Source organism: Phyllobates terribilis, unplaced genomic scaffold (genome assembly GCF_046119375.1).
Source record: "Phyllobates terribilis strain yellow unplaced genomic scaffold, ASM4611937v1 Scaffold_25__1_contigs__length_18738178, whole genome shotgun sequence".
Classification (NCBI taxonomy): Eukaryota; Metazoa; Chordata; class Amphibia; order Anura; family Dendrobatidae; genus Phyllobates; species Phyllobates terribilis.
The window spans coordinates 2,074,932-2,088,685 of record NW_027362785.1 but is presented as its reverse complement, the minus strand read 5'-3'; the positions used below and the strand labels follow the sequence as shown (position 1 = coordinate 2,088,685).

The 13,754-nt window shown below is 35.5% G+C and overlaps 1 protein-coding gene across 2 annotated transcripts in view; it reads right to left on the bottom strand.

Moving 5' to 3' along the window:
• The window catches only part of DNAH9 (dynein axonemal heavy chain 9), a 430,601-nt gene that overhangs the window by 257,119 nt on the left and 159,728 nt on the right, over positions 1 to 13,754 (bottom strand). For both annotated transcript variants that reach the window (XM_073660252.1, XM_073660251.1), the window contains one exon: positions 13,501 to 13,708. In XM_073660252.1, coding sequence (XP_073516353.1) covers positions 13,501 to 13,708 — 208 coding nt within the window. The remainder of the gene's footprint in view (positions 1 to 13,500; positions 13,709 to 13,754) is intronic.

Here is a 13,754-nt window from a genome sequence, read left to right as displayed (position 1 = left end):
ATATTCTTGTATATAGGAGCAGTATTATAGTAGTTATATTCTTGTATATAGGGGCAGTATTATAGTAGTTATATTCTTGTACATAGGGGGCAGTATTATAGTAGTTATATTCTTGTACATAGGAGCAGTATTATAGTAGTTATATTCATGTACATAGGGGGCAGTATTATAGTAGTTATATTCTTGTACATAGGGAGCAGTATTATAGTGGTTATATTCTTGTACATAGGAACAGTATTATAGTAGTTATATTCTTGTACATAGGGGCAGTATTATAGTAGTTATATTCTTGTACATAGGGGCAGTAATATAGTAGTTATATTCTTGTACATAGGAGCAGTATTATAGTAGTTATATTCTTGTATATAGGGGCAGTATTATAGTAGTTATATTCTTGTACATAGGGGGCAGTATTATAGTAGTTATATTCTTGTATATAGGGGGCAGTATTATAGTAGTTATATTCTTGTACATAGGAGCAGTATTATAGTAGTTATATTCTTGTACATAGGGGGCAGTATTATAGTAGTTATATTCCTGTACATAGGAGCAGTATTATAGTAGTTATATTCTTGTATATAGGGGCAGTATTATAGTAGTTATATTCTTGTACATAGGGGGCAGTATTATAGTAGTTATCTTCTTGTACATAGGAGCAGTATTATAGTAGTTATATTCTTGTATATAGGGGCAGTATTATAGTAGTTATATTCTTGTACATAGGGGGCAGTATTATAGTAGTTATATTCTTGTACATAGGAGCAGTATTATAGTAGTTATATTCTTATACATAGGAGCAGTATTATAGTAGTTATATTCTTGTACATAGGAGCATTATTATAGTAGTTATATTCTTGTACATAGGGGCAGTATTATAGTAGTTATATTCTTGTACTTAGGGAGCAGTATTATAGTAGTTATATTCTTGTACATAGGGGGCAGTATTATAGTAGTTATATTCTTGTACATAGGGGGCAGTATTATAGTAGTTATATTCTTGTACATAGGGGCAGTATTATAGTAGTTATATTCTTGTACATAGGGGGCAGTATTATAGTAGTTATATTCTTGTACATAGGGGCAGTATTATAGTAGTTATATTCTTGTACATAGGGGGCAGTATTATAGTAGTTATATTCTTGTACATAGGAGCAGTATTATAGTAGTTATATTCTTGTACATAGGAGCAGTATTATAGTAGTTATATTCTTGTACATAGGGGGCAGTATTATAGTAGTTATATTCTTGTACATAGGGGCAGTATTATAGTAGTTATATTCTTGTACATAGGGGGCAGTATTATAGTAGTTATATTCTTGTACATAGGAGCAGTATTATAGTAGTTATATTCTTGTACATAGGGAGCAGTATTATAGTAGTTATATTCTTGTACATAGGAGCAGTATTATAGTAGTTATATTCTTGTACATAGGGGCAGTATTATAGTAGTTATATTCTTGTACATAGGAGCAGTATTATAGTAGTTATATTCTTGTACATAGGAGCAGTATTATAGTAGTTATATTCTTGTACATAGGAGCAGTATTATAGTAGTTATATTCTTGTACATAGGGGCAGTATTATAGTAGTTATATTCTTGTACTTAGGGAGCAGTATTATAGTAGTTATATTCTTGTACATAGGGGGCAGTATTATAGTAGTTATATTCTTGTACATAGGGGGCAGTATTATAGTAGTTATATTCTTGTACATAGGGGCAGTATTATAGTAGTTATATTCTTGTACATAGGGGGCAGTATTATAGTAGTTATATTCTTGTACATAGGGGCAGTATTATAGTAGTTATATTCTTGTACATAGGGGGCAGTATTATAGTAGTTATATTCTTGTACATAGGAGCAGTATTATAGTAGTTATATTCTTGTACATAGGAGCAGTATTATAGTAGTTATATTCTTGTACATAGGGGCAGTATTATAGTAGTTATATTCTTGTACATAGGGGGCAGTATTATAGTAGTTATATTCTTGTACATAGGGGCAGTATTATAGTAGTTATATTCTTGTACATAGGGGGCAGTATTATAGTAGTTATATTCTTGTACATAGGAGCAGTATTATAATAGTTATATTCTTGTACATAGGGAGCAGTATTATAGTAGTTATATTCTTGTACATAGGAGCAGTATTATAGTAGTTATATTCTTGTACATAGGGGTAGTATTATAGTAGTTATATTCTTGTACATAGGGAGCAGTATTATAGTAGTTATATTCTTGTACATAGGAGCAGTATTATTGTAGTTATATTCTTGTACATAGGAGCAGTATTATAGAAGTTATATTCTTGTACATAGGAGCAGTATTATAGTAGTTATATTCTTGTACATAGGGGTAGTATTATAGTAGTTATATTCTTGTACATAGGGGGCAGTATTATAGTAGTTATATTCTTGTACATAGGAGCAGTATTATAGTAGTTATATTCTTGTACATAGGGGTAGTATTATAGTAGTTATATTCTTGTACATAGGGGGCAGTATTATAGTAGTTATATTCTTGTACATAGGAGCAGTATTATAGTAGTTATATTCTTGTACATAGGGAGCAGTATTATAGTAGTTATATTCTTGTACATAGAAGCAGTATTATAGTAGTTATATTCTTGTACATAGGAGCAGTATTATAGTAGTTATATTCTTGTACATAGGAGCAGTATTATAGTAGTTATATTCTTGTACATAGGGAGCAGTATTATAGTAGTTATATTCTTGTACATAGGGGCAGTATTATAGTAGTTATATTCTTGTACATAGGGGCAGTATTATAGCAGTTATATTCTTGTAGATAGGAGCAGTATTATAGTAGTTATATTCTTGTACATAGGGGGCAGTATTATAGTAGTTATATTCTTCTACATATGGGCAGTATTATAGCAGTTATATTCTTGTACATAGGAGCAGTATTATAGTAGTTATATTTTTGTACATAGGGAGCAGTATTATAGTAGTTATATTGTTGTACATAGGGGCAGTATTATAGTAGTTATATTCTTGTACATAGGGGGCAGTATTTTAGTAGTTATATTCTTGTACATAGGGGGCAGTATTATAGTAGTTATATTCTTGTACATATGGGCAGTATTATAGCAGTTATATTCTTGTACATAGGAGCAGTATCATAGTAGTTATATTTTTGTACATAGGGAGCAGTATTATAGTAGTTATATTCTTGTACATAGGGGCAGTATTATAGCAGTTATATTCTTGTACATAGGAGCAGTATTATAGTAGTTATATTCTTGTACATAGGAGCAGTATTATAGTAGTTATATTCTTGTGTATAGGAGCAGTATTATAGTAGTTATATTCTTGTACATAGGGGGCAGTATTATAGTAGTTATATTCTTGTATATAGGGGCAGTATTATAGTAGTTATATTGTTGTACATAGGGGGCAGTATTATAGTAGTTATATTCTTGTACATAGGGGGCAGTATTATAGTAGTTATATTCTTGTACATAGGGGGCAGTATTTTAGTAGTTATATTCTTGTACATAGGAGCAGTATTATAGTAGTTATATTCTTGTACATAGGAGCAGTATTATAGTAGTTATATTCTTGTACATAGGGGGCAGTATTATAGTAGTTATATTCTTGTACATAGGGGGCAGTATTATAGTAGTTATATTCTTGTACATAGGAGCAGTATTATAGTAGTTATATTCTTGTACATAGGGGGCAGTATTTTAGTAGTTATATTCTTGTACATAGGAGCAGTATTATAGTAGTTATATTCTTGTACATAGGAGCAGTATTATAGTAGTTATATTCTTGTACATAGGAGCAGTATTATAGTAGTTATATTCTTGTACATAGGAGCAGTATTATAGTAGTTATATTCTTGTACATAGGAGCAGTATTATAGTAGTTATATTCTTGTACATAGGGAGCAGTATTATAGTAGTTATATTCTTGTACATAGGGAGCAGTATTATAGTAGTTATATTCTTGTATATAGGGGCAGTATTATAGTAGTTATATTCTTGTACATAGGAACAGTATTATAGTAGTTATATTCTTGTACATAGGGGGCAGTACTATAGTAGTTATATTCTTGTACATAGGAGCAGTATTATAGTAGTTATATTCTTGTACATAGGGGGCAGTATTATAGTAGTTATATTCTTGTACATAGGAGCAGTATTATAGTAGTTATATTCTTGTACATAGGAACAGTATTATAGTAGTTATATTCTTGTACATAGGAGCAGTATTATAGTAGTTATATTCCTGTACATAGGAGCAGTATTATAGTAGTTATATTCTTGTACATAGGGGGCAGTATTATAGTAGTTATATTCTTGTACATAGGGGGCAGTATTATAGTAGTTATATTCTTGTACATAGGGGGCAGTATTATAGTAGTTATATTCTTGTACATAGGGGGCAGTATTATAGTAGTTATATTCTTGTACATAGGGGGCAGTATTATAGTAGTTATATTCTTGTACATAGGGAACAGTATTATAGTAGTTATATTCTTGTACATAGGGAGCAGTATTATAGTAGTTATATTCTTGTACATAGGAGCAGTATTATAGTAGTTATATTCTTGTACATAGGGGACAGTATTATAGTAGTTATATTCTTGTACATAGGGGCAGTATTATAGTAGTTATATTCTTGTACATAGGGGGCAGTATTATAGTAGTTATATTCTTGTACATAGGGGTAGTATTATAGTAGTTATATTCTTGTACATAGGGAGCAGTATTATAGTAGTTATATTCTTGTACATAGGAGCAGTATTATAGTAGTTATATTCTTGTACATAGGGGACAGTATTATAGTAGTTATATTCTTGTACATAGGGGCAGTATTATAGTAGTTATATTCTTGTACTTAGGGGGCAGTATTATAGTAGTTATATTATTGTACAATGGTGGGCAGTATTATAGTAGTTATATTCTTGTACATAGGGGGCAGTATTATAGTAGTTATATTCCTGTACATAGGAGCAGTATTATAGTAGTTATATTCTTGTACATAGGAGCAGTATTATAGTAGTTATATTCTTGTACATAGGAGCAGTATTATAGTAGTTATATTCTTGTACATAGGGACAGTATTATAGTAGTTATATTCTTGTACATAGGAGCAGTATTATAGTAGTTATATTCCTGTACATAGGAGCAGTATTATAGTAGTTATATTCTTGTACATAGGAGCAGTATAATAGTAGTTATATTCTTGTACATAGGGGGCAGTATTATAGTAGTTATATTTTTGTACATAGGGGGCAGTATTATAGTAGTTATATTCTTGTACATAGGGGGCAGTATTATAGTAGTTATATTCTTGTATATAGGGGCAGTATTATAGTAGTTATATTCTTGTACATAGGAGCAGTATTATAGTAGTTATATTCTTGTACATAGGGGGCAGTATTATAGTAGTTATATTCTTGTACATAGGAGCAGTATTATAGTAGTTATATTCTTGTATATAGGAGCAGTATTATAGTAGTTATATTCTTCTACATAGGGGCAGTATTATAGTAGTTATATTCTTGTACATAGGGGACAGTATTATAGTAGTTATATTCTTGTACATAGGGGCAGTATTATAGTAGTTATATTCTTGTACATAGGGGGCAGTATTACAGTAGTTATATTCTTGTACATAGGGGCAGTATTATAGTAGTTATATTCTTGTACATAGGGGGCAGTATTATAGTAGTTATATTCCTGTACATAGGAGCAGTATTATATTAGTTATATTCTTTTACATAGTGGCAGTATTATAGTAGTTATATTCTTGTACATAGGGGGCAGTATTATAGTAGTTATATTCTTGTACATAGGAGCAGTATTATAGTAGTTATATTCTTGTACATAGGGGGCAGTATTATAGTAGTTATATTCTTGTACATAGGGAGCAGTATTATAGTGGTTATATTCTTGTACATAGGAACAGTATTATAGTAGTTATATTCTTGTACATAGGGGCAGTATTATAGTAGTTATATTCTTGTACATAGGGGCAGTAATATAGTAGTTATATTCTTGTACATAGGAGCAGTATTATAGTAGTTATATTCTTGTATATAGGGGCAGTATTATAGTAGTTATATTCTTGTACATAGGGGCAGTATTATAGTAGTTATATTCTTGTACATAGGAGCAGTATTATAGTAGTTATATTCTTGTACATAGGGGGCAGTATTATAGTAGTTATATTCTTGTACATAGGGGCAGTATTATAGTAGTTATATTCTTGTACATAGGGGGCAGTATTATAGTAGTTATATTCTTGTACATAGGAGCAGTATTATAGTAGTTATATTCTTGTACATAGGGAGCAGTATTATAGTAGTTATATTCTTGTACATAGGAGCAGTATTATAGTAGTTATATTCTTGTACATAGGGGCAGTATTATAGTAGTTATATTCTTGTACATAGGAGCAGTATTATAGTAGTTATATTCTTGTACATAGGAGCAGTATTATAGTAGTTATATTCTTGTACATAGGAGCAGTATTATAGTAGTTATATTCTTGTACATAGGGGCAGTATTATAGTAGTTATATTCTTGTACTTAGGGAGCAGTATTATAGTAGTTATATTCTTGTACATAGGGGGCAGTATTATAGTAGTTATATTCTTGTACATAGGGGGCAGTATTATAGTAGTTATATTCTTGTACATAGGGGCAGTATTATAGTAGTTATATTCTTGTACATAGGGGGCAGTATTATAGTAGTTATATTCTTGTACATAGGGGCAGTATTATAGTAGTTATATTCTTGTACATAGGGGGCAGTATTATAGTAGTTATATTCTTGTACATAGGAGCAGTATTATAGTAGTTATATTCTTGTACATAGGAGCAGTATTATAGTAGTTATATTCTTGTACATAGGGGCAGTATTATAGTAGTTATATTCTTGTACATAGGGGGCAGTATTATAGTAGTTATATTCTTGTACATAGGGGCAGTATTATAGTAGTTATATTCTTGTACATAGGGGGCAGTATTATAGTAGTTATATTCTTGTACATAGGAGCAGTATTATAATAGTTATATTCTTGTACATAGGGAGCAGTATTATAGTAGTTATATTCTTGTACATAGGAGCAGTATTATAGTAGTTATATTCTTGTACATAGGGGTAGTATTATAGTAGTTATATTCTTGTACATAGGGAGCAGTATTATAGTAGTTATATTCTTGTACATAGGAGCAGTATTATTGTAGTTATATTCTTGTACATAGGAGCAGTATTATAGTAGTTATATTCTTGTACATAGGAGCAGTATTATAGTAGTTATATTCTTGTACATAGGGGTAGTATTATAGTAGTTATATTCTTGTACATAGGGGGCAGTATTATAGTAGTTATATTCTTGTACATAGGAGCAGTATTATAGTAGTTATATTCTTGTACATAGGGGTAGTATTATAGTAGTTATATTCTTGTACATAGGGGGCAGTATTATAGTAGTTATATTCTTGTACATAGGAGCAGTATTATAGTAGTTATATTCTTGTACATAGGGAGCAGTATTATAGTAGTTATATTCTTGTACATAGAAGCAGTATTATAGTAGTTATATTCTTGTACATAGGAGCAGTATTATAGTAGTTATATTCTTGTACATAGGAGCAGTATTATAGTAGTTATATTCTTGTACATAGGGAGCAGTATTATAGTAGTTATATTCTTGTACATAGGGGCAGTATTATAGTAGTTATATTCTTGTACATAGGGGCAGTATTATAGCAGTTATATTCTTGTAGATAGGAGCAGTATTATAGTAGTTATATTCTTGTACATAGGGGGCAGTATTATAGTAGTTATATTCTTGTACATATGGGCAGTATTATAGCAGTTATATTCTTGTACATAGGAGCAGTATTATAGTAGTTATATTTTTGTACATAGGGAGCAGTATTATAGTAGTTATATTGTTGTACATAGGGGCAGTATTATAGTAGTTATATTCTTGTACATAGGGGGCAGTATTTTAGTAGTTATATTCTTGTACATAGGGGGCAGTATTATAGTAGTTATATTCTTGTACATATGGGCAGTATTATAGCAGTTATATTCTTGTACATAGGAGCAGTATCATAGTAGTTATATTTTTGTACATAGGAGCAGTATTATAGTAGTTATATTCTTGTACATAGGGGCAGTATTATAGCAGTTATATTCTTGTACATAGGAGCAGTATTATAGTAGTTATATTCTTGTACATAGGAGCAGTATTATAGTAGTTATATTCTTGTGTATAGGAGCAGTATTATAGTAGTTATATTCTTGTACATAGGGGGCAGTATTATAGTAGTTATATTCTTGTATATAGGGGCAGTATTATAGTAGTTATATTGTTGTACATAGGGGGCAGTATTATAGTAGTTATATTCTTGTACATAGGGGGCAGTATTATAGTAGTTATATTCTTGTACATAGGGGGCAGTATTTTAGTAGTTATATTCTTGTACATAGGAGCAGTATTATAGTAGTTATATTCTTGTACATAGGAGCAGTATTATAGTAGTTATATTCTTGTACATAGGGGGCAGTATTATAGTAGTTATATTCTTGTACATAGGGGGCAGTATTATAGTAGTTATATTCTTGTACATAGGAGCAGTATTATAGTAGTTATATTCTTGTACATAGGGGGCAGTATTTTAGTAGTTATATTCTTGTACATAGGAGCAGTATTATAGTAGTTATATTCTTGTACATAGGAGCAGTATTATAGTAGTTATATTCTTGTACATAGGAGCAGTATTATAGTAGTTATATTCTTGTACATAGGAGCAGTATTATAGTAGTTATATTCTTGTACATAGGAGCAGTATTATAGTAGTTATATTCTTGTACATAGGGAGCAGTATTATAGTAGTTATATTCTTGTACATAGGGAGCAGTATTATAGTAGTTATATTCTTGTATATAGGGGCAGTATTATAGTAGTTATATTCTTGTACATAGGAACAGTATTATAGTAGTTATATTCTTGTACATAGGGGGCAGTACTATAGTAGTTATATTCTTGTACATATGGGCAGTATTATAGCAGTTATATTGTTGTACATAGGAGCAGTATTATAGTAGTTATATTCTTGTACATATGGGCAGTATTATAGTAGTTATATTCTTGTACATAGGGGCAGTATTATAGTAGTTATATTCTTGTACATAGGAGCAGTATTATAGTAGTTATATTCTTGTACATAGGAGCAGTATTATAGTAGTTATATTCTTGTACATAGGGGGCAGTATTATAGTAGTTATATTCTTGTACATAGGAGCAGTATTATAGTAGTTATATTCTTGTACATAGGGAGCAGTATTATAGTAGTTATATTCTTGTACATAGGGAGCAGTATTATAGTAGTTATATTCTTGTATATAGGGGCAGTATTATAGTAGTTATATTCTTGTACATAGGAACAGTATTATAGTAGTTATATTCTTGTACCTAGGAGCAGTATTATAGTAGTTATATTCTTGTACATAGGAGCAGTATTATAGTAGTTATATTCTTGTACATAGGAGCAGTATTATAGTAGTTATATTCTTGTACATAGGGAGCAGTATTATAGTAGTTATATTCTTGTACATAGGGAGCAGTATTATAGTAGTTATATTCTTGTATATAGGGGCAGTATTATAGTAGTTATATTCTTGTACATAGGAACAGTATTATAGTAGTTATATTCTTGTACATAGGGGGCAGTACTATAGTAGTTATATTCTTGTACATATGGACAGTATTATAGCAGTTATATTCTTGTACATAGGGGGCAGTATTATAGTAGTTATATTCTTATACATAGGGGGCAGTATTATAGTAGTTATATTCTTGAACATAGGGGGCAGTATTATAGTAGTTATATTCTTGTACATAGGGGGCAGTATTATAGTTGTTATATTCTTGTACATAGGAGCAGTATTATAGTAGTTATATTCTTGTACATAGGAGCAGTATTATAGTAGTTATATTCTTGTACATAGGAGCAGTATTATAGTAGTTATATTCTTGTACATAGGGAGCAGTATTATAGTAGTTATATTCTTGTACATAGGGAGCAGTATTATAGTAGTTATATTCTTTTATATAGGGGCAGTATTATAGTAGTTATATTCTTGTACATAGGAACAGTATTATAGTAGTTATATTCTTGTACATAGGGGGCAGTACTATAGTAGTTATATTCTTGTACATATGGGCAGTATTATAGCAGTTATATTGTTGTACATAGGAGCAGTATTATAGTAGTTATATTCTTGTACATATGGGCAGTATTATAGTAGTTATATTCTTGTACATAGGGAACAGTATTATAGTAGTTATATTCTTGTACATAGGAGCAGTATTATAGTAGTTATATTCTTGTACATAGGAGCAGTATTATAGTAGTTATATTCTTGTACATAGGGGGCAGTATTATAGTAGTTATATTCTTGTACATAGGGGGCAGTACTATAGTAGTTATATTCTTGTACATATGGGCAGTATTATAGCAGTTATATTGTTGTACATAGGAGCAGTATTATAGTAGTTATATTCTTGTACATATGGGCAGTATTATAGTAGTTATATTCTTGTACATAGGGAACAGTATTATAGTAGTTATATTCTTGTACATAGGAGCAGTATTATAGTAGTTATATTCTTGTACATAGGAGCAGTATTATAGTAGTTATATTCTTGTACATAGGAGCAGTATTATAGTAGTTATATTCTTGTACATAGGGGGCAGTATTATAGTAGTTATATTCTTGTACATAGGAGCAGTATTATAGTAGTTATATTCTTGTACATAGGGGGCAGTATTATAGTAGTTATATTCTTGTACATAGGAGCAGTATTATAGTAGTTATATTCTTGTACATAGGGGGCAGTATTATAGTAGTTATATTCTTGTACATAGGAGCAGTATTATAGTAGTTATATTCTTGTACATAGGAGCAGTATTATAGTAGTTATATTCTTGTACATAGGGGCAGTATTATAGTAGTTATATTCTTGTACATAGGAGCAGTATTATAGTAGTTATATTCTTATACATAGGAGCAGTATTATAGTAGTTATATTCTTGTACATAGGGGCAGTATTATAGTAGTTATATTCTTGTACATAGGAGCAGTATTATAGTAGTTATATTCTTGTACATAGGGGCAGTATTATAGTAGTTATATTCTTGTACATAGGAGCAGTATTATAGTAGTTATATTCTTGTACATAGGAGCAGTATTATAGTAGTTATATTCTTGTACATAGGGGGCAGTATTATAGTAGTTATATTCTTGTACATAGGAGCAGTATTATAGTAGCTATATTCTTGTACATAGGAGCAGTATTATAGTAGTTATATTCTTGTACATAGGGGGCAGTATTATAGTAGTTATATTCTTGTACATAGGAGCAGTATTATAGTAGTTATATTCTTGTACATAGGAGCAGTATTATAGTAGTTATATTCTTGTACATAGGAGCAGTATTATAGTAGTTATATTCTTGTACATAGGGGGCAGTATTATAGTAGTTATATTCTTGTACATAGGAGCAGTATTATAGTAGTTACATCCCGGGTACAGGGCACAGACACCCCGGGATACAGGGCACAGACACCCCGGGATACAGGGCACAGACACCCCAGGGCACAGGGCACAGACACCCCAGGGCACAGGGCACAGACACCCGGGATACAGGGCAGACATGCCCGGGATACAAGGCACAGACACCCGGGATACAGGGCACAGACATCCCGGGATACAGGGCACAGACATCCCGGGATACAGGGCACAGACATCCCGGGTACAGGGCACAGACACCCCGGGATACAGGTCACAGACACCCCGGGATACAGAGCACAGACACCCCGGGGTGCAGGGCTCAGACATCCCGGGGTGCAGGGCACAGACACCCCGGGATACAGGGCACAGACACCCGGGATACAGGGCACAGACACCCGGGATACAGGGCACAGACACCCGGGTACAGGGCACAGACACCCGGGGTACAGGGCACAGATACCCGGGGTACAGGGCACAGATACCCGGGGTACAGGGCAGAAATGCCCGGGATACAGGGCACAGACACTCCGGGATACAGGGCACAGACACTCCGGGATACAGGGCACAGACACTCCGGGATACAGGGCTCAGACATCCCGGGATACAGGGCACAGACACTCCGGGATACAGGGCACAGACACTCCGGGATACAGGGCACAGACACCCCGGGATACAGGGCACAGACACCCGAGATACAGAGCACAGACACCCCGGGATACAGGGCTCAGACATCCCGGGATACAGGGCTCAGACATCCCGGGATACAGGGCTCAGACATCCCGGGATACAGGGCACAGACACCCCGGGATACAGGGCACAGACACCCCGGGATACAGGGCACAGACACCCCGGGATACAGGGCACAGACACCCCGGGTACAGGACACAGACACCCCGGGTACAGGGCACAGACAAATGGGGTATGGGACACAGACACCCCGGGATACAGGGCACAGACACCCCGGGATACAAGGCAGACACTTGGGGTACGGGGCACAGACACCCGGGGTACGGGGCACAGACACCCGGGGTACGGGGCACAGACACCCAGGTTATAGGACACAGACACCCGGGGTACAGGGAACAGACACCCCGGGTACAGGGCACAGACACCCCAGGGTACAGGGCACAGACACCCAGGGTACAGGGCACAGACACCCGGGATACAGAGCACAGACACCCCGGGGTGCAGGGCTCAGACATCCCGGGGTGCAGGGCACAGACACCCGGGGTACGGGGCACAGACACCCAGGTTATAGGACACAGACACCCGGGGTACAGGGAACAGACACCCCGGGTACAGGGCACACACACCCCGGATACAAGGCACGGATTCCTGGGGTACAGGGCGCAGACACCCGGGGTACGGGGCACAGATAACCGGGGGAGGCAGGGCACAGACACCCCGGGATACAAGGCAGACACACTCCAGGATACAAGGCAAGACACCCCGGGTACAGGGCACAGACACCCCAGGGTACAGGGCACAGACACCCAGGGTACAGGCACAGACACCCGGGGTGCAGGGCTCAGACATCCCGGGGTGCAGGGCTCAGACATCCCGGGGTGCAGGGCACAGACACCCGGGGTACGGGGCACAGACACCCAGGTTATAGGACACAGACACCCGGGGTACAGGGAACAGACACCCCGGGTACAGGGCACACACACCCCGGATACAAGGCACGGATTCCTGGGGTACAGGGCGCAGACACCCGGGGTACGGGGCACAGATAACCGGGGGAGGCAGGGCACAGACACCCCGGGATACAAGGCAGACACACTCCAGGATACAAGGCAAGACACCCAGGGTACAGGGCACAGACACCCAGGTTATAGGACACAGACACCTGGGGTACAGGGCACAGACACCCCGGGTACAGGGCACAGACACCCCGGGTATAGGGCACAGACACCCTGGGTACAGAGCACAGCTCACCTTGCAGCATGGCGGAGGTGGTGTAGTAGTTGAAGGGAACGTTCTTGATCAGATACTCGTCTGGGTCTAGAGATGACAGCTTGTCTCCCACCAGCACGGACTTTCCGGTGCCTGCATTGCCCACCAGCATCACCGGCCTCTTGTTCTCCAGAAGTTTGTCCATGAAGTATCGGACTCGGATCGTCTCAGTCGTGTGAACCAAGCAAGCCTGAAAAACCCGGGGAGAAAGTCTAGCAGTCGCCATTTCTGGCTGT